The sequence below is a fragment of the Oreochromis aureus genome, linkage group 3 (assembly GCF_013358895.1).
Source record: "Oreochromis aureus strain Israel breed Guangdong linkage group 3, ZZ_aureus, whole genome shotgun sequence".
Taxonomy (NCBI): domain Eukaryota; kingdom Metazoa; phylum Chordata; class Actinopteri; order Cichliformes; family Cichlidae; genus Oreochromis; species Oreochromis aureus.
In genome coordinates, this window is record NC_052944.1 from 123,073,531 (window position 1) to 123,100,945 (window position 27,415).

At 41.0% G+C, this 27,415-nt stretch overlaps 1 protein-coding gene and 1 long non-coding RNA gene across 3 annotated transcripts; both read right to left on the minus strand.

Annotated features, from left to right (window-relative positions):
• Positions 1-473: 473 nt before the first annotated feature.
• On the minus strand, positions 474-4,233 carry LOC120438008. Of its 2 annotated transcripts, none has more exons than XR_005611582.1 (4): positions 3,332-4,233; positions 2,550-2,629; positions 1,028-1,116; positions 474-770 (listed from the first exon to the last, which is right to left on the minus strand). It is a non-coding gene; the product is annotated as an uncharacterized LOC120438008 (long non-coding RNA). The 2 variants fall into 2 exon arrangements; XR_005611581.1 differs by having other exon boundaries at positions 2,546-2,629.
• A 2,195-nt stretch (positions 4,234-6,428) lies between these two features.
• Positions 6,429-26,113, minus strand: LOC116326770 (protein NLRC3-like; the record flags this gene model as incomplete). The annotated part of the gene is made up of 5 exons (XM_039608486.1): positions 6,429-7,106; positions 7,255-7,301; positions 13,491-13,664; positions 16,529-16,702; positions 24,354-26,113. Coding segments are annotated over 5 exons (2,727 nt in total), but the record flags the coding sequence as incomplete, so codon positions are not given.
• Positions 26,114-27,415: the final 1,302 nt, after the last annotated feature.

A 27,415-nucleotide genomic window follows, 5' to 3' on the forward strand; every position in this document is an offset into this window, starting at 1 on the left:
TCTGCAGCTACTTCTCCACCAGTGTAGCAGCACAGAGACAACAGCTGATTGTCGATGGGGTCTTTCCGCATCACAAAAACCAAAATCACAGCCATGAAAGGATTGAACAGAAATAAATTTACGAAGATTATAGGAATGAGAAAATAAGGTGAAATTGATAAGATATAACCGATCATGAGAGGAAGGAATATCAGACAGTGATTAACTAACAACAGAACTAAGATTCCTACAATTCTCTGTTTTTCTTCAGTGGGCACTGAGGTGACAGCAGGCAGAGTTTTGAGGGTCCAAACCAAAGTGATGACGAACAGGAAAAAGGGACGAGGTTAAAAAAATTAACTCAGAGCATGAAATCATTTGAAGAATGCAACAACAAATTCAGTGATAATAGACAGGATCCAGACCAGAACAGAGAGCAGCACAGAACCTTTGCATTTCCACTGTGGACGGTGATGACCAAACACCTGCAACACAAGACAGACATACTGGTCAATACAGGAGGACATTTATCTTTAGAGGGACGCTTGAGAATGTGATTGAATGCAATACAGACAGAGAAAGACAGACCGATACCTTTCAGTAGCAATGCACATCTTGAAGCTAATATTAGCAATCACAGCACAGCACAAAATGCCAAGAGAAACATAGCGATAGAGAAATAGTTCACGGGTTTTGTTGATGATAAAAATGATGATCAGCCCGCTGAACTGGATTAGATTGGAGATTAAGAGGTTTGTGTAGTAGGTGATGGGGACTTGCTTCCTTCGTACCTGCAGAAAATATCAATGCAGCAAGTCACATTAATGCAGTAATAAACATGACATTCAGAACTAAACATTTAAATGTTTACAGAAAATGATGTAGAGAGCTAGTCGTCTTTTAATAACAACTGTATTAAGTGTCCAGAAATTTTATTTTTAGTGTGATTTAGACATAAGAAACTCAAAATGTGGAAAAGCTGCAAAATCTTCTGATGGAATAAAAAAGACAGATTGGTGGAAAATGTGCAATGAAGAAGCCTTCTTACATTCATTCAGTCTGCTGTCTGTTTTTTCTTTATCAGGTGATGTTTCCTGCTCCTTTATCCCACCTGACGCCTGGACTGCTGTCTGTGGTCTTCAGCATGATCACAATATGTTATTTATGTATTTTGACTGGTTTAAAATGACAGGACAGTAAGCTTATCAGTGTATATTCCAATAAAAGCATCTAGTTTTAACTCCAACGTGTTTTTCTTTTGGCGTTGGAAAGTCCCTGAAATTAAGAGGAATTGAAAATCAATTCCTTTCTTTTCTTCTGTGATTATTATGTGCAAAGACTAGCCATAAGAGGAGTCTTTTAGGTTCTACTGATGAGACGATGTAATTGTTTTACTTTTCTACTGGTAAAATCTGAAGGATTATTCATACCATGACACTGTCATTTACTGAGTAGTTGATTATGAAAATGGCGTGATCATACACCATGGCTTTCACAGTCACCTGATGACAACCAAGACTATTCTGTGGAAATTTGACACACATAACAGATAGATAATAGCTCTGTTAAAGTTTCCTAATCAATTCCAGGAAAGTTGTTGCAGAGGCATGTGTTGTACAAATACTTCCAAAACTTGTCTTTGCCTGCTTGTACACATTGCTTCTTTGGTTCAGGTCTGTTATGTGTTTCTACAGAGTTGTGTCTACATGTCTAAGGCAGATTAAAGCCCAACTTAGGCATTCATTAAGTAATCCCAGGACTGCAAAAGAACTACACACTCAAGGTCTTGCATTGAAAAGAGCTTGAGTCAATATATTTTACAGTATGTCACAATTTCAAACCCTTAGTTGTACCACTACCAATGAAAGGTTAATGGTGTTAGATTTAGTGTCTACTTTTATGTTTTCTTTGTTAAGTATCTACCAGACAATGTGAGCCCCAAAACGCTCTTCAATATTATACTGTCAAAGTACATGTGTAGTATGGTGAAGAGAAAAAAAAGCTAATCAGTGACATATGAGTCTATGAGTGACCTTCAAATCATAGACTCAAGTCTACGATTTGTACAGAACCTACACAAACCTCCTTTAAATGCAAGAAGCAGTTTACGTAGTAGTTTACTCAGATATATATATAGTCCTCTATGAAAAAAGTTCTTTATTGATTTTGTCCACTTCTGCTTGTGGAATATTAAATGAAGAGTTTGTCAGACAGTATTGCAAGAACATCGTGCATTGCACAGCTGAGAAGATCCTGAAATTCCTCTATGATGCTCTGTATAGTGCTGGTTGGTAAGAGCATTTTAGCCTGCATTTTTAAATTACACAAAGCCAACTGTCTCCTAATAGATTAACTGTGTCCTGTCCTTGTATTATGGCAAATTCCCCAATTTCTTGATGCCTTGACTGCTGAACTGTCTACTTATGTTTTCGAGAAATACGGCTGGAAAATGATGTTCGGACACTGAAGTATTTAGAGCGATCTTCAAATGGACATAATACTTTTTTCCCGTCTTTGATGTGAAATCTGAGATGGGCACAGAGTTGTACAGTTTCGTGCAGCATACCCACATCCAGGAACTTGACAGCTGAGGTCACCCGTGAACTTATAAAACTTCTCCTCAGTGGTCTCCCTTCTTGTTCTGTGATTCCTATGCATATGTGAATGAAAGGCAGAAAATGTTCTGAGCGTGGCAGGACAGTTCTCAGTTCCACAAGAAAGCTTATAGTTAGCTACATGTTTGTGGCTTTTAACATGCAAACTGAACAATATAAATTTGTGTGCATGGAAGCCACAAAATTTACAAATACATATAGTTGCAAAAAGTTCAATGACCAATTACCTTTCCTAAATGAAAAAAACCCAGAAAGAAAAATAAGAGTATTGTCAATAGAGACCAATTCCCAGTTTTTACATGATCAAAATGATTAACAAAAGGCTTCAATAAACAGAAAATGTGTGCTGACAAAAGACGAGAGAGCAGTGCACAAAAACGAAAAGATATTTGAGCTCGACGCTTTAATGGGTTTAACATGACTTAGTCAGCACTCCGCACCGTACAGGTAGTACAAGCACACCTGAAAACACTGACCAGCTAACAGCTTTAAGCATTTGGGCGCAACCTCGGTAGTTCACCGATTCACCTGTTGCAAACGTCCAAGTTTCTATCAAGTCTCATAAATCCATCGGCAACTATTACCTAACTAGTCTTTTGAGTCTCCACATTCATAGATATTGACATTTTGTCTTAGCATTTGAATGAAAATAACCTGGCTGGGTAGCTTAAAAGTCAAAACAAACAGAAATAAGAACACATTTCTGACTTCTCTCGAATAAGTGAAAAAACACTTACCTTCAGACTGATTAGCTGGTGTCAGTCCAACTTTAATGTTTCCCATGTCAGTCCGTTTTAGGGAAAAAGTGTTAAGTTTAGTTGTTTCATTTACTTTTGAGATACTCCCGCATGGACGAGAAATTTGGAGTCTAGCAGAGTTGTCATGAATAGCATACGATCTTCAGATATAATCCAATCAACCGTGCATTTAACCTGACTGAACTCCATCCAGTTACCTCTGACTACTTCTAAGTTGCACATGTTAACGGTCCGTAAATTGTCTCTGTTGTTCTTCCACCGTCTCATCATCACTCTGTGCTGCAGCGAGCTGGATCTGTGGCAGAGAATAGTTGATGGCCATGTTGTTCTCCTGCTTTGCAGCTTTGTTTGAGTTTGAATTGCGTCTTAAACGTGCAAAGCTAAGAAAAGCAGATCAATATTTTCTTCTTCTTGTTATTTAATGGTGGTTGGCAACCAGCGAAAGGAGCATTAGCCGCCTCGATCAATATCTTCTATCCGCCATTGTTGTTTTGAAAGTGTGCGCCATACGTCACGTTGTACGTCAGGTAAAGGTGTGGTCTCGACTATTGCTCTGAGATGTGTAACCAGTGCTACACACACCTGTCGCATAACACGCTTTAAAAACGTAACATTGGCTTTAAAAACACAACCCAACGCGCTAAACATGAACAAACAAAAACACCCGTGTTACATTATCATGTGTATCCAGGACATCTCTTCTGAACCAAGACGAAGTGGTGCTACAAGGAGAGTGCATTTTATAGCAGTCTGGCCTGCCACAAAATGCACCGCTAAAAATACAGTTTCTGCTTGTCCCAGAATTTATTAAATTTGAGAGTGAAGTTGTAGGACTGATGCTGGTTAGTGGTGTAGGTTTCATGGATGTGACACCTGAACTTGTGTAAAATGACCACCAGAGCATATTCGAGACTTCTGGTTAGTTCACTGTAGTTAGGCAGAGGTGTCTTAAAGTACCACCTTATACAGAAACAATGAAGTTCCAGTATAAAAAAGAATAAGAAGAGAAAAAAGCTACACCCTGCTAAATGAAGTAACTTTTAAACATTACTTTAAATGTAACATATAGAAAGGAAATCAGTCTAAGTATACGTTACCTACATTGGCCCCTGTTTTAGTATATAGAGATATCTATAAGGATACTCCTTAACTTAAAAATGATGCTGTATATTGTAGTTTACATGTGATACTACTCTCACAATGAATTGCATTTTATGGTAATACACTCTGAATGAGGATTTAAGTAGTTACTCTTAGATCTACAGTAGAAAACAACAGAAATCCCGATGGTGTAATAGTATAATCTCAGTAACATCACCAATTGTTACATTTCCTGTATTTTACAGCTGTTTCCATGGGTACAGTGAGTTACCGTAAAAATAATGTAATCTCATGGAATTTTCCCACAATTACTTGCAGATTACACTACTAAACTGCAAACATCCTTTAGAGTTTTTTACTGTTGATTTTGCAATACTAAGCTACGGAAATTACTGCAAAGGCTAACAGTGTATGATGGTGTCTCTGGACTCTGAGGGGAACTTTGTTTGGAACAAACTAGATCAAATGTTGACGTCCTGGCAGAGGCAAAGAACTTTGATTTGATATTTGATTAGATTCATGTTTCAGCTCAGACTGACAGAAATATTTGAACTGCTGCTGTGTTAAAGGGAACACTGCTGTTAGAAAGCACCTGATTTGTTTCTGCACACTGAATGTTGCACTTCTCATACTGCAGTACTATTAACATAAGGACACATTACACTACTTTTGAACTCATGATTGCATGTTGCTGTAACAAAGCCATTAATGGTGATTCAAAGTGTTCATGGTTTCCCAGCACAACAAATGATTGCACAAGTGTGACTGATCCACTTTCTAATGTGTGTGTAGCCACACTGTGTGTCACTGTGTCACAGGTGAGTCTGTGTATCCAGCTTCTATGAGGAGAACAGGATATAGTGACTGAGTCCAGCAGCTTAAAGTCTGACTCCATCCTCCATTTAAATAACTCACACCAACAACTGAACAGCTTTGCCTTTGTGCAGCTGACACTTCATTTTAATGTCCTTCTATTCTGGTTCATCTGGTTTCAGTTTCTATGAGCACACAGGTTTCATCAGGGACTCTGTGACCTCAGTAATCTTTGCTGGGCCTTAATGCTCTGAACAAAGCTGCACATCACAAGACTAAATAGAAACAGTCTTTCATTTCTCACTGCTGTTTGACTTCAGCTCTCAATGTCCCACCATAACCCATGGAAAGAATTACTGTCCATCCAGGCTCCTGAACATGAAGCTGATGAAGGTGGAGTATTGTGAGGGCTGATGGAGATGATGATGAAGATAGTTAGCTGGTCTGCTAGTTAGCTGGTCTGCTAGTTCTAGTGAGCTAACTTACAAAAGTTTGACATCAAAGTAAATCTAATGTCTGTCACCAAATTCCAGCAGATTCTTCATCAGGACCCTTTGTGACAGTTTTCATGTTTCATACAAACTAAAGTGATACACAACATATGCAGTGCTATACACACATATTTACATGTTTCTAAGACTTTGATAACCAAGCTGTTGCCAACATACTGCACCGTGTTCTTGTTCACATGGGAAAACACAAGACCAGTTTCACATGAGGATTGAAGCCTTTGCTGTTTATTAGATAAGCCACATGCATTATCATCCTCAACACAATCATATTCTGCTTAGACTTGCATTCAAATCTATTGAGCCAATATTTTCAGCTCATATGGCTGAAACATTTTCAAATGATGAACTTCCAACAATGAGTGAAACAGTAAGAGCATGTGGAGAGTTTGGAAACATCCCATTAAGAAAGAGAAATCAAACATTTGGATTCATTTTAATGAGCTCAGACTTGTTGAAAATGCAGAGGAGCTGGTTGTGAACTGAGCTTCAGAGAAACACAACATACTGAGACTCACTGTGAAGCTTTGAGTGGAAAAAGACAGAAAACAACATGTGGATCCTGGAATAATGGGAGATTCCATCTTTAAAGGACTGAAGAGGAAGAAGTTTACAAGGAATCATTTAGAAGAGTTTCAAACATCAACTGATTGAATCCATGAATGAAAAAAACGTGTTTGTGAGTGAAAGAGACAGACATGTACAGACTGAACTGTTCAACAGTCAGAGTGTTTCTCTAACAGGAGACACTCTTTATACTCAGCACAGGGACACTGAGGAATTGAAATAGCATTTTACACCACCTAACATAGGTAAGAGCCCTACCCCAAACCCAGGATAAAGAGTTTGAGTGAATGTGGTGTTGAAGGTGTGGAGGTGGATCAGAGTGTCAGAGGAGACTCTGTAGAAGGACAGAGTGCCAGCAGGACAGTCCACATACACTGCTGCTCTGTTAGAGACAGAGGAGGAGGAGGAGGAGGAGGAGATGGATGTTTCTCTGTTATTGTGCCAGACAGAACAACGACCATCATAAGAGCAGTGGAGACTCCAGGACTGATCATTGCATCCAAACAAACAGTCATCACTGATTCCTTTCCTTCTGATGCTTCTGTAACTCACTGATATAGCAACACCTCCTCTCCACTCGACCTCCCAGTAACAGCGACCAGTCAGACCATTTCTACACAGCAGCTGAAAAGAACCATCAAATCTGTCTGGATGATCAGGATATGACTGAACCTCCCACACATCACGTGTCACCTTCCTGTTGTTGTCAGACAGTTGGAGCTTTGTGTCAACTGTGTTTGTGTCGATTGTGAGTTGACAGGAATCTGATGGAGAGAACAAACACAATCCAGCTGCAGTTATTGATCCATCATCTGTTCATTGATTGACACTTTGATGATGACTCCTGACATGATGAAGATGGTTGAATGTGTGCTGCTTTGTTTTCATGAATCCCATTAAAAACACACTTACACTTCCTCAGACCTGGTCTCAACCATCGGACTCCAGCAGGCTCCACCCTGAAAGGAGGAGGGGTCAGAGCAGCACAGTCTCTTTCAACATGCACACATTTACACAGCCCATAAACAGCATTAGCTTATCAGAGTTTCAAATATTTCCCAAATGTTAGTTGCTCCTGTCTGCCTCTTTGTCACACACACAGACTGAAATTCTGTGTGTGTCCACAAACACACAAGTACGACTTAACATAGACAAAAATTAGATCAACCATATGAATAGTGAAAATATACAGATTTATTAGGAAAAGAAGAGGAGTAGTGATAATAGTAATAGTAATCTGTATTTATTACATTACTATGTAGTAGTTGTGAGGGTCAATGCAATAATGGAAATCATAAATGCAAACTTAGAAGTTTGAGCTCATAATGTTGTGCTAGAGAGTTTCTATATGTCTGTGTTCTTCACACAACTGGACAAGAAGCAGATGTGATTCCAGCAGACTGATGTTCAGCTGTGGCTTTAATAGGTCAGTACAGCACTATCCTGCACTATAGCAGCCTTATGTAACTGCTAGCTGTATGTCTCACCCCTGATTACGTCAATAAATTAAATCATGGTTAAAGTAATTTGTTTGTTTTTAAACATGGATGTCCTGATAAAGTTTATTTTATGTCATACTGAAAACAGAGTTTTTCAAAATATTGTCAATGACTAAAAATCTCTAAGATTAACTAAGTGATTCCATAAATATTCAGGCCTCGTACGTCCATATTTAGCAGATTCACCTCTGGGAGCAATCACAGCACTTCAAAGGGTCCAAGCTCTGTCAGGTTGCTCAGGGATTGGACGTGTTCTCTGTCAACTATTTCTGAGGAACTTTTCTTGTTGTCTTGCTGGAAAATCGATTTTCTCCCAAGTCTTAGTTTTCTTTAGTTCATTTATTAAAGTGTTAAAGGGCCGATGCCTAAGGTCATTGTGCTTTTCAGTCTGTCCTCCTCTCTCATTTCGCACATCCTCACCTCATGTTTTAGCTCCTCCCACCTGAGATGTGAGCAGCTGCATTTAACATGCTTTTGTTTCCAGCCCAATCTGGTTACCGACAAAACCACAGCACTAAAACACCTTTACAAATTGGACTGGTTCTACTCTAAGCACCACAAACGCTTTTATACAATGTGCCTAATTCACCCATTCATACAAGCACTTTGTTCTATGCTTTTGTTATGTTAGTGCTTTCTAACACTCACACTAATTCATCACAGCAAATTGGGGTTAACATGGATTTTCATTACCTTCATTTTGAGTCACAGTTAATTCTAACTTTTCTTTTTAATCCTTCCACTCTATTGGACTTCATTTTTAGTGTCCGTTGTATTTTGTACTTTTATTGTGCCTTGCTTTTATCCACAACATTGTATGCTGAACAAATAAATGCAGACACACATTTTTCCATGCTTGCTTGTTTGTAAATGTACAGAATATGGTTCCAAAAGTTCTAATGATAGAACTTTCCTCCTTCATCCATCTACTCAGAGTCTCAGGGAGATTTTTTTTCTAAAAATAACTGCACAGTTAAACAGAGATCTAACCAAATGGTAAATAAATGAAGAGTGATCTGTCAAAAGTAAGTACTGAATATGATGTCACTTATTTATGTGCGAATGTTTAATAACGAAGAACGATAAAACATTACTGTTGGCCACATGTTGGCAAAGTTGTGTGACATTAGTGATGTTTGTACTTTCAGTGTTGACTTAATTTTAAATATGAAGATAAATATGAAGGCATGCCGGCTCGGACGTCGCCCGGATCAACAAGGTCCGCGTCAGGTGTTGAGGAACCAGGGCACCCTGACGACAAGTGGGCTACTGGAACAAGAAGGCATCGGTGGGCAAGAGATGAAAACAGGGCGTTGTTGGAATGCTACTACGCAAGTAACCCTGGCGGAAGGGGTTACATGAATAGGATGAGGGACCTATGGATTCTTCGATACCCAACATCCACAATGACGGCGAAACAACTAGTAGCTTTCCAACATTCGAAAGAAGGGACTGCTCTCACAGCTAGAGATTGACGAGGTACAACATAAATGCTACGGCAAGGAGGAGTCAGGACGCCAGGTCAGGGGGGAGATATCATCACCCCACCCGAGATTGGGTACATAGCCCCAAGTGCGATAGGAGAAGGATCGTTGAGTGCGAGAGGAACTGACCTGAAAGATAGGATCATGGCCAAGCTTGAAACCTGGACCCCCGCTAGCCGGTTACCAAGATTACGTGAAGTACCCTCAGAAGGTCTGCTAGATGATGTTAATGACACTAACAAGCTGATCTACACTACGGCAGCAGTGATCAGTGAGATGCTTGGCTACAAGTTGAACAGCCACAAGGGGCAGTACCCTCCATGGAGAAGGAGGCTAGAGGGCAAGATCAAAGTAGCACGAAGGGAGGTTAGCCAACTAACGGAGTTGCAGAAAGGCGCGACAAAGAAGGTGCATAAGAAATACAGCAAGACCTGAGGCCTTGGAAACTGCCAAGCAAAGACTCACAGCCTTGGCCAGCCGCTTGAGGAGGTACACCAGAGAGATAGAAGGCAGGAGAATAAACCAGCTGTTCTCCACAGAACCAGCAAAGGTGTACTCTCAGTGGCAAGGGAACAATAACAGAACAGCACCACCAAGGCTGGAGACGGAGCAATACTGGAAGAGCATATGGGAGAAGGACGCAACCCATAACGGCAATGCTCAGTGGCTAGTGGATCTGAGGGCAGACCATAGCGACCTCCTGAACAGGGTCCAGTAACCATCACAGTGGCAGACATCCAAGAAAGGGTCTCCAGTATGAAGAGTTGGACAGCACCAGGGCCCGACATGGTTCACGCCTACTGGCTGAAGAAGCTGACTGCACTCCACGAGCGCCTGGCAGCACAAATGAACCAGCTGCTAGTTAACGAGAGACACCCGGAATGGCTAACCGAAGGTCGGACGGTCCTGATCCCCAAGGACCCCAAGAAGGGACCGGTCCCATCCAACTACCGACCAATAACCTGCCTCAGTACTACATGGAAGCTCCTGTCAGGCATCATATTGGCTAAGATGAACAGGCACATGGGTCAATACATGAGCGGGGCACAGAAAGGGATTGGCAAGAATACCAGAGGCGCAAAACACCAGCTACTGGTAGACAGAACAGTCAGCCGAGACTGCAAGACCAGACTGACCAACCTGTGCACAGCCTGGATTGATTACAAGAAGGCCTATGACTCAATGCCCCACAGCTGGATACTGGAATGCCTAGAACTGTACAAGATCAACAGGACCCTAAGAGCCTTCATCAGGAACTCAATGGGAATGTGGCACACAACACTAGAGGCCAACTCCAAGCCCATAGCACAAGTCACCATCAAGTGCGGGATCTACCAAGGAGATGCTCTTATATCATAATAATAATCTGTCCCCACTGCTGTTCTGCATAGGCCTGAACCCCCTCAGTGAGATCATTAACAAGACTGGCTACGGATACCGACTACGGAACGGAGCGGTTGTCAGCCACCTCCTGTACATGGATGACATCAAGCTGTATGCCAGGAGTGAACGAGACATCGATTCACTGATACACACTACCAGGCTATACAGCAATGACATTGGAATGTCATTCGGGCTGGAGAAGTGTAGTCGGATGGTAACAAAGAGAGGGAAGGTAGTCAGAACTGAGGGGATTGAACTACCAGAAGGCAACATTGCAGACATAGAGGACAGTTACAAGTACCTGGGGATCCCGCAGGCGAATGGGAACCATGAAGAGGCCGCTAGGAAAGCTGCAACCACCAAGTACCTGCAGAGGGTCAGGCAAGTCCTGAGGAGTCAGCTGAACGGTAAGAACAAGATCCGGGCCATCAACACCACGCCCTGCCCGTGATCAGGTACCCTGCTGGGGTAATAGGCTGGCCAAAGGAGGAGATAGAAGCCACTGACATCAAGACAAGAAAGCTCCTTACCATGCATGGAGGGTTTCACCCCAAGTCTAGCACCCTGAGGTTGTACGCTAAGCGGAAGGAAGGGGGCCGGGGACTGGTGAGTGTCAGCACCACAGTCCAGGATGAGACAAGAAACATCCACGAATACATCACGAAGATGGCCCCAACTGACAGTGTGCTCAGTGAATACCTCAGGCAGCAGAAACCCAAGAAAGAGGAGGAAGGCGAGGAACCATCATGGAAGGACAGGCCCCTGCACGGTATGTACCACCGGCAGATAGAGGAGGTGGCTGATATACAGAAATCCTACCAGTGGCTGGACAAAGCTGGACTGAAAGACAGCACAGAGGCACTAATCATGGCAGCACAAGAACAAGCTCTGAGTACAAGATCCATAGAGGCTGGGGTCTATCACACCAGGCAAGACCCCAGGTGCAGGCTGTGTAAAGATGCCCCAGAGACAATCCAGCACATAACAGCAGGGTGCAAGATGCTAGCAGGCAAGGCATACATGGAACGCCATAACCAAGTGGCCGGCATAGTGTACAGGAACATCTGTGCCGAGTATAACCTGGAAGTCCCAAGGTCAAAATGGGAGATGCCCCAAGGGTGATGGAGAATGACCGAGCTAAGATCCTGTGGGACTTCCAGATGCAGACGGACAAAATGGTGGTGGCTAACCAACCGGACATAGTGGTGGTAGACAAACAGAAGAAGACGGCCGTAGTGATCGATGTAGCGGTTCGAATGACAGCAATATCAGGAAGAAGGAACACGAGAAGCTGGAGAAATACCAAGGGCTCAGAGAAGAGCTCGAGAGGATGTGGAGGGTGAAGGTGACGGTGGTCCCCGTGGTAATCGGAGCACTAGGTGCGGTGACTCCCAAGCTAGGCGAGTGGCTCCAGCAGATCCCGGGAACAACATCGGAGATCTCTGTCCAGAAGAGCGCAGTCCTGGGAACAGCTAAGATACTGCGCAGGACCCTCAAGCTCCCAGGCCTCTGGTAGAGGACCCGAGCTTGAAGGATAAACCGCCCGCAGGGGCGTGCTGGGTGTTTTATCATAATAATAATCTGACAATACCATAACACATATATATATATATATATATATATATATATATATATATATCATAATAATAATGTGACAATACCATAACATTGGCTATATTAGGGCTGTGCGATATGACAAAAATCTCATATCCCGATATAAGACATTTATCGTCCTGACAACGATATAAATCACAAAAATGTATTATTTTCTGTAAATTCTATGAATCCCGGGCAACTCGACTTGCGTGAAGTGTTTTCAGCTGGGCGTCCTTTACCTGGAGTCGAGTGTTTTAACCGATGCATGAAACGATACATTTTTAGACATAAGTTGTAACGGCTGCTGTTATCTCTCAAAGTTTGAGTCTAAGGTTTATTTTTTAGCACCTAACGGCTCTTTTTTTTGCTTCTCACCCGTAAACACTCTGCATACTCTTTCAAGTGATTCAGTTTATTTTGAAAAGTCTCAACAGGATCTTGAGCTTTATTCTGAAAGGTTTACATGGAAAACAAACAAGCGGAGAGCGGAGCCACGCGATGGTTTTACCGTCGTTGTTGCTAACGACAACATGTAAAAACAGGCGCTTGTCCGCCCGTAGTGTGGTTATATTAAATATAAGAGAAAGACAGAACTTAATATTAATAGTAATTAATATAGACACTACAGTGAGCATCAAACGATGAAAAATATTGCTGTAAACACACACCACGAAACAACCGATAGCGTAATAGGAAAGCGATAGAGCGTTTTTATATCGTCATCCGATATATATAGTTATATCGAACAGCCCTGGGCCATATTATAATATTATATTTGCATTACCACAGTGAGATGACTTTAGTCTCATGAACAACATGAGCTAATTGTTATTTACTAGCTAATCTTAAAATGACTGTTCAGTACAGAAATGAAGCCCAACTATCATGTTTTACAGTCCCGTGGTCTCAGCTAATCAAAGTGATGTCATGACAAAAATGAATGACCAACAAAACATTTTTTCTCCTTCATTTCTGTCAAACAATGCTGTATGTAACGTTTCTCGTGGTTAGTATCATGGTTGCTAGGCAACCTGAACAGCTTGACGAAGGCTAGACAGTCCCATTTCACAAGCCTCTCACTTCCGCACTTCCCGTAGTTTTAGTGAGCACCGTACATAGTGCACGCGTGGTGTGCGTACTTCAAGCGTGCAGACCCTGAATTGGGACACAGACATTCTCTCCATACCTGAGAGTGTCCAGTCTCCAGCCTGGATCCTTCAGTCCAGCCGACAGCAGCTTCATTCCTGAGTCTCCTGGATGATTGTAGCTCAGGTCCAGCTCTTTCAGATGGGAGGGGTTGGAGCTCAGAGCTGAGGCCAGAGAAATACAGCCTTTCTCTGTGATCAGACAGCATGACAGACTGCAAACACACAAAACAACAATCCATCTGTGAGCACTTCAGTGAAGGTTTGTCCTTGTTTTTCTTTTTTTTCTGACATAATCACCCTCATTCATTCCATCCATTTAATTCTAGTTAGCTTAGTTAGCAACAGTGGTCTTAAGTTGTGTAGCAGTAGACTTTGCAATGTTACAGAAAACACCTGAACAATCTGATAATTTCCTTAGAGCAGTAGTTGGCTACAATGGGAAAGAAAAACTTCCTTTATACATGAAGAGAGCAAGAAGGGGAAGCTCAGTAGGTAGAGTGGCCGCCCGGTGATCAGAAGGTCAGGGCTTTAAATCCACTGAAGCCTCTGCCTCCCATTGTACTTTTAAATACTCTAGGAACAACAAGTAGGTGTTGTGTTGGTTTTTCTGTCATTTTATTGATATTTCAGCACAGAAGTTCAGAGATGGACAGATTACAGATCATACAGAGGAGGAATCGTAACAGTTTGAAAACATGAGAAAAAAAACATTCAGCAATATCATTGTTTCAAGTTTTGACTTCTTCTCTTTCTTTATCAGTTCTGATCTTGGGGAGGGTATACTGGTGACCAAAGCCAGCAGTCTGAGAGTAAAGTGGTTTTTTGGACTGACTCTCGAGTCAACAGGGAGCCAATGAAGAGAAGCTAATATGGGAGAAATATGGTTGCTCTTTGTAGTCTCTGTCAGTGTTCTTGCTGCAGAATTTTTGATCAACTGAAAGGCTTTTCAGGGATTTTATAACAGCCTGATAATAATGAATTGGAATTTCAAGATTTTAAGAAGTTTATGGTCATATACACTACAAAACACAAGTGGTTACGCAGAGCAATGAAATTCTTACTTTGCAGCTTCCCTTCACAGAACTAAATAGCAACTAACTGAAATAAAGAATAAACTTAACTCTGAGCATGGAAAATAGTAGCTCATGTGTGGGTGTAGTCATGTGTGTTTGAGTGCGTTTGTATATTGTGTTGTAAATGGTCTTTTCCTTTTGTGAATGAGCAGTGAAACAGATACCATGTTCTAAATCTACATTAATATGCCCCCATAAGTTCCTGTATTCTATCGCCTATATCGTCTGCCGAGAACCCATTCAATACTAACAAAGAAGAACGTAGCACTAACGGCAAAACAGGAGAATGGAAGGAAATACAAAGAGAGATTTTTAAATAATGTAAAAGAATTTCACAGAAACAAAGCTAAATGTAGACTGAGCAAAGTGAAGCTCCCCTTTCACGACACCATGACCACAGTGCACGATATAAAATGCGGTGGAGCTATAATGTCAACACTGAATGTATCAATTTATAGAGTTAAGTTAGTTTATTGCATTGATACCTGGTCAGCTGCTGGGAACATCATCTCAAACGTAAGAGCAAGTTAGACTGAAAAAGATTTTATTTTCCAGTCTATTTAATTTGAAGCTTTATTTAATCTTATGGGCAGAAGCCATTCTTAGTTTCCTATCGGCAAATTATTTTTTGTTTAAATATTACTAGCACTTCAATTTCTATAATCCAATTTCTTTTTTTTTTCATTTATTTCAGGTCTGTGCTGTCAGATTTCTTTTCTGTTGCATTGATTATTATATCACTTTAGTAATTGTAGAATCACAGTTTCACCAGTTTTATGCATGTGCACCACAAATGGGCCTTATCACACATATATAGACACACACACAGTGGGGCTGTCTTAAGTTCATGGGAGACGTTAAAATGATAATGAGACTCTTCCTGCTTATCAGGGATGTAAATCTCCAGGTGAAAGCTCAGTGAAAAACATAGTCGTAATTTTCTTCCTTGAAGGGAATGTATAGGCCTGTGACATGGGCCAACATGTAAGAGTTGTGGAATGTCTTTGTCTGTGTGTGTATATAAGATGTGAGGGCGGTGACCATAGGAAGAGATCATAGCACATTGCAATGTGTTTATTAAGCTCACTTCAAATAAGGCTCACGAAGGGTGTTTGCAGGTTGTTTTAAAACTTCCATGACAGGTCCTATTGAGTAATGTTAAAATCTGTTTAATTATTTTGAAATTCATGCGTTTCTTCTGTCATTATTTGAATTTGCTCTGGGACGAGAAAACAAGTTGATATTCCTACTGGAGCCTAGAACAGGAGGCTCCACTAGGAAGCTGAGATAGGACTTATTGAAATAATTGTCAACTAATCAACGAAAAATCCTTATCTTTTGGTTACTTACTTTTGGTTGTCGAAAAAACATTATCAACAACCAAAAGTAAATTTTAGTTGCCCTAGTACTGTTGTGAAAATCTTTACAGAGAGTAATTAAGACTCAAATAATCAACCCAAAGGTAAATAAAAAGCACCTCACAATAGCCATATATTTAGTAATGTAAGACTTATTCAAAAATAATGCTGAGGAGGACAGATTGAATCCTAACCTCAGAGTTTCCAGTGTACAATGTAAACTCGGCAGTGCAGCAGACAGAAGCTTCACTCCTGAATCCTCAAGGTCATTTTTACTCAGGTCCAGCTCTCTCAGACTAGAGGACTGGGAGCTGAGAACTGAGGACAGAGATTGACAGCTTCTCTCTGACAGGTTACAGCCACTGAGTCTACAAAAAAAAACCCCACACACACACACACACACACAAACACAAACACAAACACACAGAGTTATAATTAAAAGTTTGATGCAGTGATGAGTTACTAGATCTGACAGTGCTTAATGTTTCAGGATTTTCTGTAATTGCTATTTCCTTATTTGAAACATGTCAGAAATTAGAAAATTGATATACAACAACAAATGCATTAAGCTAATATTTACTAGCTAAAAGTTTTCATTGGTTAATTATATAATTTGATGAAAAAATAAATAGCCTTTGATCTGACCTCAGAGTTTCCAGTCTCCAGTGTGGACTCTGCAGTGCAGCAGACAGAAGCTTCACTCCTGAATCATGTAGGTCATTATTACTCAGGTCCAGCTCTCTCAGACTAGAGGACTGGGAGCTGAGAACTGAGGATAGCACTTCACAGCTTCTCCCTGACAGGTTACAACCACTTAGTCTGCAATAAAACACACACACACACACACACACACACACACAAAGGGTAAAAATTTAAAGTATACCGATGACGCAGTGATGAGTTACTAGATCTGCCAATATTTAATGTTTCAGGACTTTCTGAAATTGCAATTTCCTTATTGTAAACATCAAAAATCTGAAAATTGAGATTCAGATTTAGTAATATTAAAAAATGCTAAGATACAACAACAAATGGATAAAGTTGATATTTATAAGCTAAAAGTTTTCACTGGTTAATTATGTCACTGGATGAGAAATGAACAGTCTTTGATCTGACCTCAGAGTTTCCAGTTTCCAGTGTGGACTTTGCAGTGCATCAGACAGAAGCTTCACTCCTGAATCTTGAAGGTTGTTGTTACTCAGGTCCAGCTCTCTAAGACTAGATGTCTGGGAGCTGAGAACTGAGGACAGAGATTCACAGCTTCTAGCTGACAGGTTACAGCAACTCAGTCTGAAAAAAACAGAAAATACATATGTGTTTGTGTCATGTTTCATATGTTTTTAAATATTTGCATTGTTTGTCAATCACAATTTACTCCGAGTTTTAAAGACAAAAGTATTTGTAATAAAAGGGATTATGCTAAAGTGCATTAGCTAATGAAATCTGAACTGAATGAAAGATTAAGTGAAGTGTTTTCACGTGTGACTGAATGTTCAAATGTAATGGAATTTTCAATGCTAAAAGAGAGAGATAGAGAGATTAGATGAGGCTGAAGATCAGTGAATCTTATGTAAACACCTGATTTAGTAACTTTATATTAGAGAACGAAAAAAGTGGGGCGAGTGGGCACTTGACAAAGTATAAATTGGGGTTCTGGGACAGTCTCCGGTGTGATCCTTCTCTAATTCTGAAAAGTATTTGGACTTTCATCTTTTTCCAGGTGGATTGCAGCTTCTCAAGACTTCCAAGGTTTCTCACCACCAACCTCTCTCCCCCCAAAAATTAGAACTAAATCAGCATTAGCTCAGAGTGGGTTCAGTAAATAAGATTTAATGTGATTTGATTATTCCGCTGCATTAATAAAATCTTCTGCAATTAAAGTCTAAACTGTGGACATTTGCTTTTAACCCTCTGTGAAACAGTGAAGGCACAAATCTGAGTATTAATCTGTTTCAGTCTAAATACCTCTAATAGGTTGCTCCAGCCTTTGAATTGTGTTTTGAATTGTGTTTCACAAAATAAGCAAAGTTTTCACGTTGTTCAGGCAGAATTAAGCATTGGAGAATTCATTCACACGTCAATAAACATTTTCATCAGCACAAGCAGGACAATGAAAGTAGGAAATACCCCAAAACTGCCATTTCTCATTCTACAACTTCAACAACTGCACATGGATTATACTTCATACACAGACCCACAGGCTCTGATTGCTCTGAAATCTCACTGACAGCCAATAAAAATAAAGAAAGGTCCAGACTGACAGTCTCTGTGAGGTTAGGTAGTGAACTGCTCACGCTGTGTTCAAGTGCATCACAAACTATTGGAATTGGATCCAACTTTTTGAAGCAGACTTCTTCTGAGCTGCTGTTTTGAACATTTCTCAAATCTTCACGAACTGTATTAAACTCTGTAAATGAACTGAGAACTATTTCTACATTTAAATCTATGGATTCATTGTCCCCATTCACTTCTGTACGTTAGTGTATAAATGAATGTCTGACTGGGCTCCATGGAAACACTTTGGCTGGTCTCAGCCTCCATCTTTCTGTAGTCAGTCCAACAGAGTCCTTTCTCTTCTCCAGCTTGAAATCCTCTCACAGAGCCTGAATCCTGCTTTGTCGTCATGTTTGGGCCTGTGTTCCTCTGCTTTAGCACACACCTCACCACAGCAGCTGTGTGGGTCGTCTCTGTAGCAGCCAGATCAGCTTCTGATACCATGAACATCATCACAGCTCCTAACTTCACCTTTATTAGCTTTGATATTCGTGTATTTCTTTTTCTCTGTTTCCACACAAGCTCAAAGTCTCTGCAGCCTGTTTTTATCTGCTATCATCAGATCTTCATCATCCTCATTCACATCCCTCACACACTCTACAGCCTCATCAGTACTGACTTCATCTTCACTGACTGATGGAGCACAACATGAACCTGTGGAGGCTGAAACACTGTCCTGTCAAACATCTCCCCGTCACCACTCCACTTCTGTCAGCCTTTAAATGAACCCTGCTCAAGTCTGTCACTTCTGTTTGGAGCCAAAAGGAAAAACTGTTGTTCAGTCATTTGGAAAGACACAACATTTCTGAAAGCACTCAAACTTCTTCACATTTGTTTTCAAACACATCCTGAACAGTAAGGAACTAAAGAAAGTTTCAAACATCAAAGATCTGAAATACAGAAAAACAACAACAGCTGCAGTCAGTGAACTCACCTCAGAGTCTCCAGTCGACAGTTTGGACTCTCCAGTCCAGCACACACAAGCTTCACTGAGGAATCCAGCATGTCGTTTACACTCATGTCCAGCTTTGTCAGATGGGAGGGGTTGGACTTCAGAGCTGAGGCCACAACTTCACAGTGAGTATCCGAGAGTCCACAGTCAGTCAGTCTGTGATGATAGAAAATATAAAATGTGTTATTATAAAAGCAGAAAATCTGCATTATAAACACAGACTGAATGTATATGAAGACAAAACAGAGTGAGGTCATCATCTGATGAATCTGCTCTTCACATCTGTGCTTCAGCTCCTCTTACTGTGTTTGACACAACGATTGAGTCTCTCTCAGACCTGCAGACTTTTAATGAGAATCTTGGTGTCATGGTCCTGGGTCGAGCGACCCAGTGTTTGAGTTTATGTATCTTTTGTATTCTTTTGTGCATTATCTTAGTTCACCTTGTTTATTTCTAGATTGCAATTTAGTCTTGTTCCTTAGTAGTTTATGTTGTCTCACCCTGCACCCAGTCTCCCTTGTTTCAAGCGTCTCGTTTCTTGTCTATGCAGTTATGTTAAGTTCATGTCATGTTTTATCTCCATGTTTCCTGTTTTACTTTGAAAGTCTATGTTCAATGTCAGTGTATTTAGTTTCACTTCTCCTGTCCTGTCGTTAGGTTCATGTGTGTCAGCTGTGCTCCCATGTGTGCCCACTTCCCTGATCATCCCTCATGTGTATTTAGTCTCTGTGTTTCATGCAGTCTGTGTCGCGTCGTCTGTGTTTCCACCCTCCATGTTGTCACAGCCAGTCTTTGTATTTATAATTCTGGTTTCACGTGTCTTCTTAGCTTTTCCTAGTATCATTTTCCCAGTTTAGTTATAGTTTAGTTTGTCACTGCGTTTCTGCCTTGTTTGCACTTCTTGTAACCGCCACAATAAAGGCTCGCTTTCAGTTAAGTTTACTCCAGCCTACTCGTGTGTTCGCACCTGGGTCCACACCCACACACCACCCACGGTCTGCCTCCGCAGATCGTGACACTTTGTTTGGCTTTAATCTGCAGATGAAGAAGGAAGATGGTGTCACATTTAGGCTTCCATAATGTCCACAGTCTGTCAGTGAGACTTCAGGTGCTGATAACAAGTTCAGATCTGACAGGAGTCTTAAATAAGTTTCTCTTACTCTGAGGAACAGACAGTAATCCACAAAGGTACAACTTAAACATAGCTTTTCTAATTTGACATGTAAAAATACAGGGAGTGCAGAATTATTAGGCAAGTTGTATTTTTGAGGAATAATTTTATTATTGAACAACAACCATGTTCTCAATGAACCCAAAAACTCATTAATATCAAAGCTGAATGTTTTTGGAAGTAGTTTTAGTTTGTTTTAGTTTTAGCTATTTTAGGGGGATATCTGTGTGTGCAGGTGACTATTACTGTGCATAATTATTAGGCAACTTAACAAAAACAAATATATACCCATTTCAATTATTTATTTATTACCAGTGAAACCAATATAACATCTCCACATTCACAAATATACATTTCTGACATTCAAAACAAAACAAAAACAAATCAGCGACCAATATAGCCACCTTTCTTTGCAAGGACACTCAAAAGCCTGCCATCCATGGATTCTGTCAGTGTTTTGATCTGTTCACCATCAACATTGCGTGCAGCAGCAACCACAGCCTCCCAGACACTGTTCAGAGAGGTGTACTGTTTTCCTCCTTGTAAATCTCACATTTGATGATGGACCACAGGTTCTCAATGGGGTTCAGATCAGGTGAACAAGGAGGCCATGTCATTAGTTTTTCTTCTTTTATACCCTTTCTTGCCAGCCACGCTGTGGAGTACTTGGACGCGTGTGGTGATGGAGCATTGTCCTGCATGAAAATCATGTTTTTCTTGAAGGATGCAGACTTCTTCCTGTACCACTGCTTGAAGAAGGTGTCTTCCAGAAACTGGCAGTAGGACTGGGAGTTGAGCTTGACTCCATCCTCAACCAGAAAAGGCCCCACAAGCTCATCTTTGATGATACCAGCCCAAACCAGTACTCCACCTCCACCTTGCTGGCGTCTGAGTGGGACTGGAGCTCTCTGCCCTTTACCAATCCAGCCACGGGCCCATCCATCTGGCCCATCAAGACTCACTCTCATTTCATCAGTCCATAAAACCTTAGAAAAATCAGTCTTGAGATATTTCTTGGCCCAGTCTTGACGTTTCAGCTTGTGTGTCTTGTTCAGTGGTGGTCGTCTTTCAGCCTTTCTTACCTTGGCCATGTCTCTGAGTATTGCACACCTTGTGCTTTTGGGCACTCCAGTGATGTTGCAGCTCTGAAATATGGCCAAACTGGTGGCAAGTGGCATCTTGGCAGCTGCACGCTTGACTTTTCTCAGTTCATGGGCAGTTATTTTGCGCCTTGGTTTTTCCACACGCTTCTTATGACCCTGTTGACTATTTTGAATGAAACGCTTGATTGTTCGATGATCACGCTTCAGAAGCTTTGCAATTTTAAGACTGCTGCATCCCTCTATTTTTGACTTTTCTGAGCCTGTCAAGTCCTTCTTTTGACCCATTTTGCCAAAGGAAAGGAAGTTGCCTAATAATTATGCACACCTGATATAGGGTGTTGATGTCATTAGACCACACCCCTTCTCATTACAGAGATGCACATCACCTAATATGCTTAATTGGTAGTAGGCTTTCGAGCCTATACAGCTTGGAGTAAGACAACATGCATGAAGGGGATGATGTGGACAAAATACTCATTTGCCTAATAATTCTGCACTCCTTGTATATTTACTTTGTTATTTTAGATTAAAATGATAAATTACAAGATAAACTTAATGAAAAATATCAAAGTTTATTGAAAGTATTCATTTATGTGCACTCAGTGTGCAAGTCATTATGCTGCTGGTTACTGCTGTTACTTCTCCTCGCACTACCTTCTCCTTTTTCCTAAAACATGTGGCGCACTTCACACGTGGAGCAGACAGAGACAGGTGAAGTGAAATAATATTAACTGAGCTCTGTGGAAAGGTGTGAGAAGCCCCGATTTATCTCTATCAAACATGACGTAAAGGACTTAACATCCAGCCTCCTCATGGTTACAGTAACACAATAACAGAAAGTATATCTGAATGTAATTCTGTTCATAGTTAATCAGGCATCATTTTAATCATATAAAATTACAACCAGGCATAAACCTGATCAACATGATGAATGACAGAGTAGAAAGTTAGGAATATCAGCTGCACGGATGTGTGGGATAAAAAGAAGAGCAATAGAGCCTTTTTAGACAGGCTGTGTGTGTTAGCTTAAGACAAATCTCTTTGGTGATTGTGGGGTTTATTTCCTACATTCAGGAATGATATTCATGATTCATGATGATATTGTACAAACTGATGTGACTTTAACTTCACAATCACAAGGAAGGATATAAAAAGTTTATAAAACAGATATAAGTTGATGCCATGGTCAAAAACATGATTGTTTTCAGTCTCCCACAGTCTGACAGTATCTTGACAAATGTAGTGAGATTACAAATATACTCTTTACTCTTATTAAAGATCTTTTGTGAATTTCATCATCCCTTCCATGTACAAACTTTTTCCATGTACACGTTTTTCCTTTCTGATAATTCAGTCATGTGTCTCTGACTTTAAAGTTTGTTTCATGTTGAGCAGTCTTTGCAGTGACCCTTTGACCCTCACTGACTCAAAGACCTCCAGATTTTGACCAATGATGCTTCCAGCCTTGCTGATTAGTTTGTTGATCCTGCTGCACCTCTGCTGATTCAGATAGTCTGTATTGATTCTCGTCATCACACATGCTTTCAATGAATTTTGGTCACTGTCTATATTTTATATAACTGTTTTAAAAAACAGTTAAAAACTTTTCTGTTTAAACAAGCCTTTTGTTGATCTCTTCATATTTTATATTTTTTACATTATTTTCATTTGATCTTTTATATTGTGTACATTGTCTATCGATTTTATTGTTTATCTTAATATTTATGTACAGCGCTTTGTGATTGTCTATCTGCGAAAAGCGCTTAATAAATAAAGTTTACTTTACTTACTTACTTACTTACTTACATATCCTCAAGTAGAGACACAGTGATGTGAAGTGCATCTGCTTTCTTATGCATGACATGAGGCAAGATTTTCTCTCAGTGAGTATTTGGAGAATTGTACAGTCCCACATTCAGAGACATTTGGCAAATCCTGATCCTGTTAGAAATATTCATCTATAAAGTTCTGACTGAAATGATGTTGGAAATGTCAGAGTGGCAGTGAAGGGAAGATTCAGCCTTTACAACATCATGAAATGTGGAAAAAATGTCTCTTCTACAGCTACCTCCCTTTATACATGTGATTAAGCTCAAGCAAACACAGCTTATAAATGCGTACATATTTGTAAGTATATAAATATCTGATTATAATAGACTCAGTTGGTTTCCCCTGTATCTGTCTAGTTTGTATTTTCCGCTTAAGTCATGCTCTCTTTCAGAGCCTCTGCTGTAACTGCTAAAGAATAAATCATTCCTTCATTCATTCATTCATTCATTCATTCATTCATCTGCCTCCTACATTACTGATGTGATCATCGTAATGTACATTTTCCCATTTGTCATTTTACATTTTCTCTACATGCCCTCATAGATGCTCTCTTTGTTCTGTCCATTGTTTTTGAAATGTATGTTTCATTATCATGAAGAAAAATAAAAATCGAAACAACAAACCAAATTACATTATGATGAAGTTTTTACAAAATCTCCTGTCACAATGATAGACAGTGAGAGATTTTTTTTCACTTCAACAAGTCAAAGAAGGGTCCAGGCTAATGTTTTGACAATACTTTTTTAGATTCAGGTGTTTAGCTGATATCTGTCCATTGACATTCACTAATTACTTTAATCTTAATTACTTATCTTTGATGTTAAAGAAGTTAACAGTGACTTATTCCACATCACTACATGATAAAAATTAATAAACCTGGGATAACCAAGGGCGCATCAAAATTAAGTCACATAAAACCATGAAAACATTATTTATAAATGTATCTTAATGGCTTTGTTAAGTATTCATATAAAATATAATACTGACAGCTAATTTAATTTGGAAATCTGATCTGAAATCTGTAATTTTCCTTTATTTTAATTTCAGCCTTTTCAATAACCTACAGAACCCCTGGTGTATTTCTGCATAAGAAATCTACTGCTCTACCCTTATGATATTGATGAACCAATCTGGACTCACCGAGCCTTCCTGCAGTTCCTCACAGCTGGAATCAGTCTCTGTCGTCCCCAAAATGATGTGTTGTACTTCTGCAGGTCCAACTCATCCAGAACCTCCTCTGACATCTGCAGCATGAAGGCCAGAGCTGAGCACTGGATCTCAGAGAGTTTCTTCTCTGATCTGTTCTCTGACTTCAGGAACTCTTGGATCTCCTGATGTACTGAGAGGTGGTTCATCTCCATCAGACAGTGGAAGATGTTGATGCTTCTGTCAGGAGAGATTTCATCACTGTTCATCTCCTTCAGGTTGTTGATGACTCTCTGGATGGTTCCTGGACTGTTCTCTGTCTGACCCAGCAGACCTACTAAGACTCTCTGGTTGGACTCCAGACAGAGGCCATGAAGGAAGCGAACAAACAGGTCCAGGTGGCCATTTTTACTCTGGAGGGATTTCTCCATGGCTCGTCTAAGGAAAACATTGAGAGATGACTCAGTGTAGTCTGTTCTCATGAAGTCCACAACGACCTTTGTTGTCGTGTTGGTGAAACAGTGGAACATGTAGACTGCAGCCAGAAACTCCTGAATGCTCAGATGAACAAAGCAGTAGACTGGTTTCTGGAAGATCTCACACTCTCTTTTGAAGATCTCTGTACAAACTCCTGAGTACACCGAGGCCTCTGTCACATCCAGACCACACTGCTCCAGGTCTTCTTGGTAGAACATGATGTTTCCTTTCTCCAGATGTTCAAACGCCAGCCTCCCCAGCTTCAGAAGAACTTCCCTGTCAGCCTCCGTCAGCTCCTGTGGACTCGTCTCATGTCCCTCATGGTACTTGTTCTTCTTCCTCTTTGTCTGAACCAGCAGGAAGTGTGAGTACATGTCAGTCAGGGTCTTGGGCAGCTCTCCTCTCTGCTCTGTAGTCAACATGTGCTCCAGAACTGTAGCAGTGATCCAGCAGAAGACTGGGATACTACACATGATGTGGAGGCTCCTGGATGTCTTCATGTGGGAGATGATTCTGCTGGACAGCTCTTCATCACTGAATCTCCTCCTGAAGTACTCCTCCTTCTGGGCGTCAGTGAAGCCTCGTGCTTCTGTTAGCCTGTCGACACATGTAGGAGGGATCTGATTGGCTGCTGCAGGTCGTGTGGTTATCCAGACGAGAGCCGAGGGAAGCAGATTCCCCTGGATGAGGTTTGTCAGCAGCTGGCTGACTGATGACTTCTGTGTGACATCAGACAGCAGCTTCCTGTTGGTGAAATCCAATGAAAGTCTGCTTTCATCCAGGCCGTCAAAGATGAACAAAAGCTGAGAGACAGCCAGCTTCTCTGCTGTGACCTTCTGTAATGTTGGATGGAAAACATGGAGCAGCTCCAGAAGACTGTACTGCTCATCTCTGATCAGGTTCAGCTCCCTGAATGAAAGCAGAACCACCACACTGACATGTTGGTTCTCCAAGCCCTCTGCCCAGTCCAGAGTGAACTTCTGCACTGAGAAGGTTTTTCCAACACCAGCCACGCCGTTGGTGAGAACCACTCTGATGGGTCTCTGTTGGTCAGGTAAGGCTTTAAAGATGTCCTGGCACCTGATTGGAGCGTCATGGAGGGCGTCCATCTTGGAAGCTGTCTCCAGCTGCCTCACCTCATGTTGGGTATGAACCTCTTCACTCTGTCCCTCTGTGATGTAGAGCTCAGTGTAGATCCTGTTGAGGAGGGTTCTACTTCCTGTTTCATCACTTCCTTCAGTCACACGTTCACATCTCCTCCTCAGACTGATCTTATGTTCATCTAAAACCTCCTGCAGACCAACATCTGCTGAAAGAAAGAGAAAGAAAACTCTTCAATGTCTGAACAACAACAAGAAGTCCAGTTTTCAGAAATGAGTCCATCAGCAGACAGATGTTCAGTCTTACTTTGTACACAGCTGCTCTGACTGGCTGTCTGCAGTCCAGCTCTGGTTCTGGATCTTTCTCCACACTGGGGACAGGAGGAGTCTCCTGATGAAGCAGACTGGTCCCAGTATGAGGAGATGCACTGTCTGCAGAACCAGTGTCCACAGCTGGTAGAGACTGGATCCTTCAGGACGTCCTGACACAAAGCACAGCAGGACAGCTGCTCCTCCTCACAGACACCACTCCTCTTCCTCCCTCTGTGAACACATTTCTTTATCACTAACATCATTCACTGACAGATGCTAAAACTATTCAAATTTAAAAGATGGTTAAGAAGTTGTGATGGTCACAGAGTAAAGTGGAGATACTTTTCTGTTTGACGGTCTGGAAACAAAGTGATGCTTCATTGATTTCATCAACACTAATGAGCTGCTTTTCCTGTCTGCCTGTCTTATTAAACACTCAGTGATCTGCCTGCAGTTTGCTATGAATATATACTTCCTGCAAATACTTCACAATAAAAGTCTTCCATCAGAGGGTGCTGCTTATATTCTTCATGTTTTCCAGTCAGTGTGCAGATTAGCTTGGTTTAGTTCATTTTCAAGAAGTAACTGATTAGTTACAGAAACATATCCAAGGTGAGCAGGTTCCCCTCCAGCATCAACTCTAAGCAGCTAAAACAAAAGTGTCCCAGCTGTCAGTCAGACTGTACTCGGTGCCACATTACAGATGTGGTTTCTGACAGCTGCTCCAGCTGCAGGATCAAACACACACAAGTCCAAACATCTTTGTCTTTACTGATTCTTTATTACTTAACACAACATGTAAGCCTTGTCCCAGTATTAGTTATGCAGCGTTTAACATTAGCATTGTTAGCATGTCTGCAACAGAAACATGGTCAGAAACTGTTGAGAGGGGACAGCACAGGAGAAGCTATGACAATCAACCCACCGCTGACTCTGTCAGAGTCAGGGGGTCATGCAGTGGGCCAACCCTCTCCCACTCAGTCTGAGGGGAACCCACACTGCACACTGGTCCTAGTGTCAAATCAAACAACAATTACTAAGAAGGAGGAGAGGTAGGAAAGACTGAGGAAAGGAAGCAATCAAAGGGAACACTAACAGATCAGCTTCTGTAGCGTCTCTGGGTTGTTGTGACTCCAGTAGCTCCTCTTTATATATTTATTCACTATT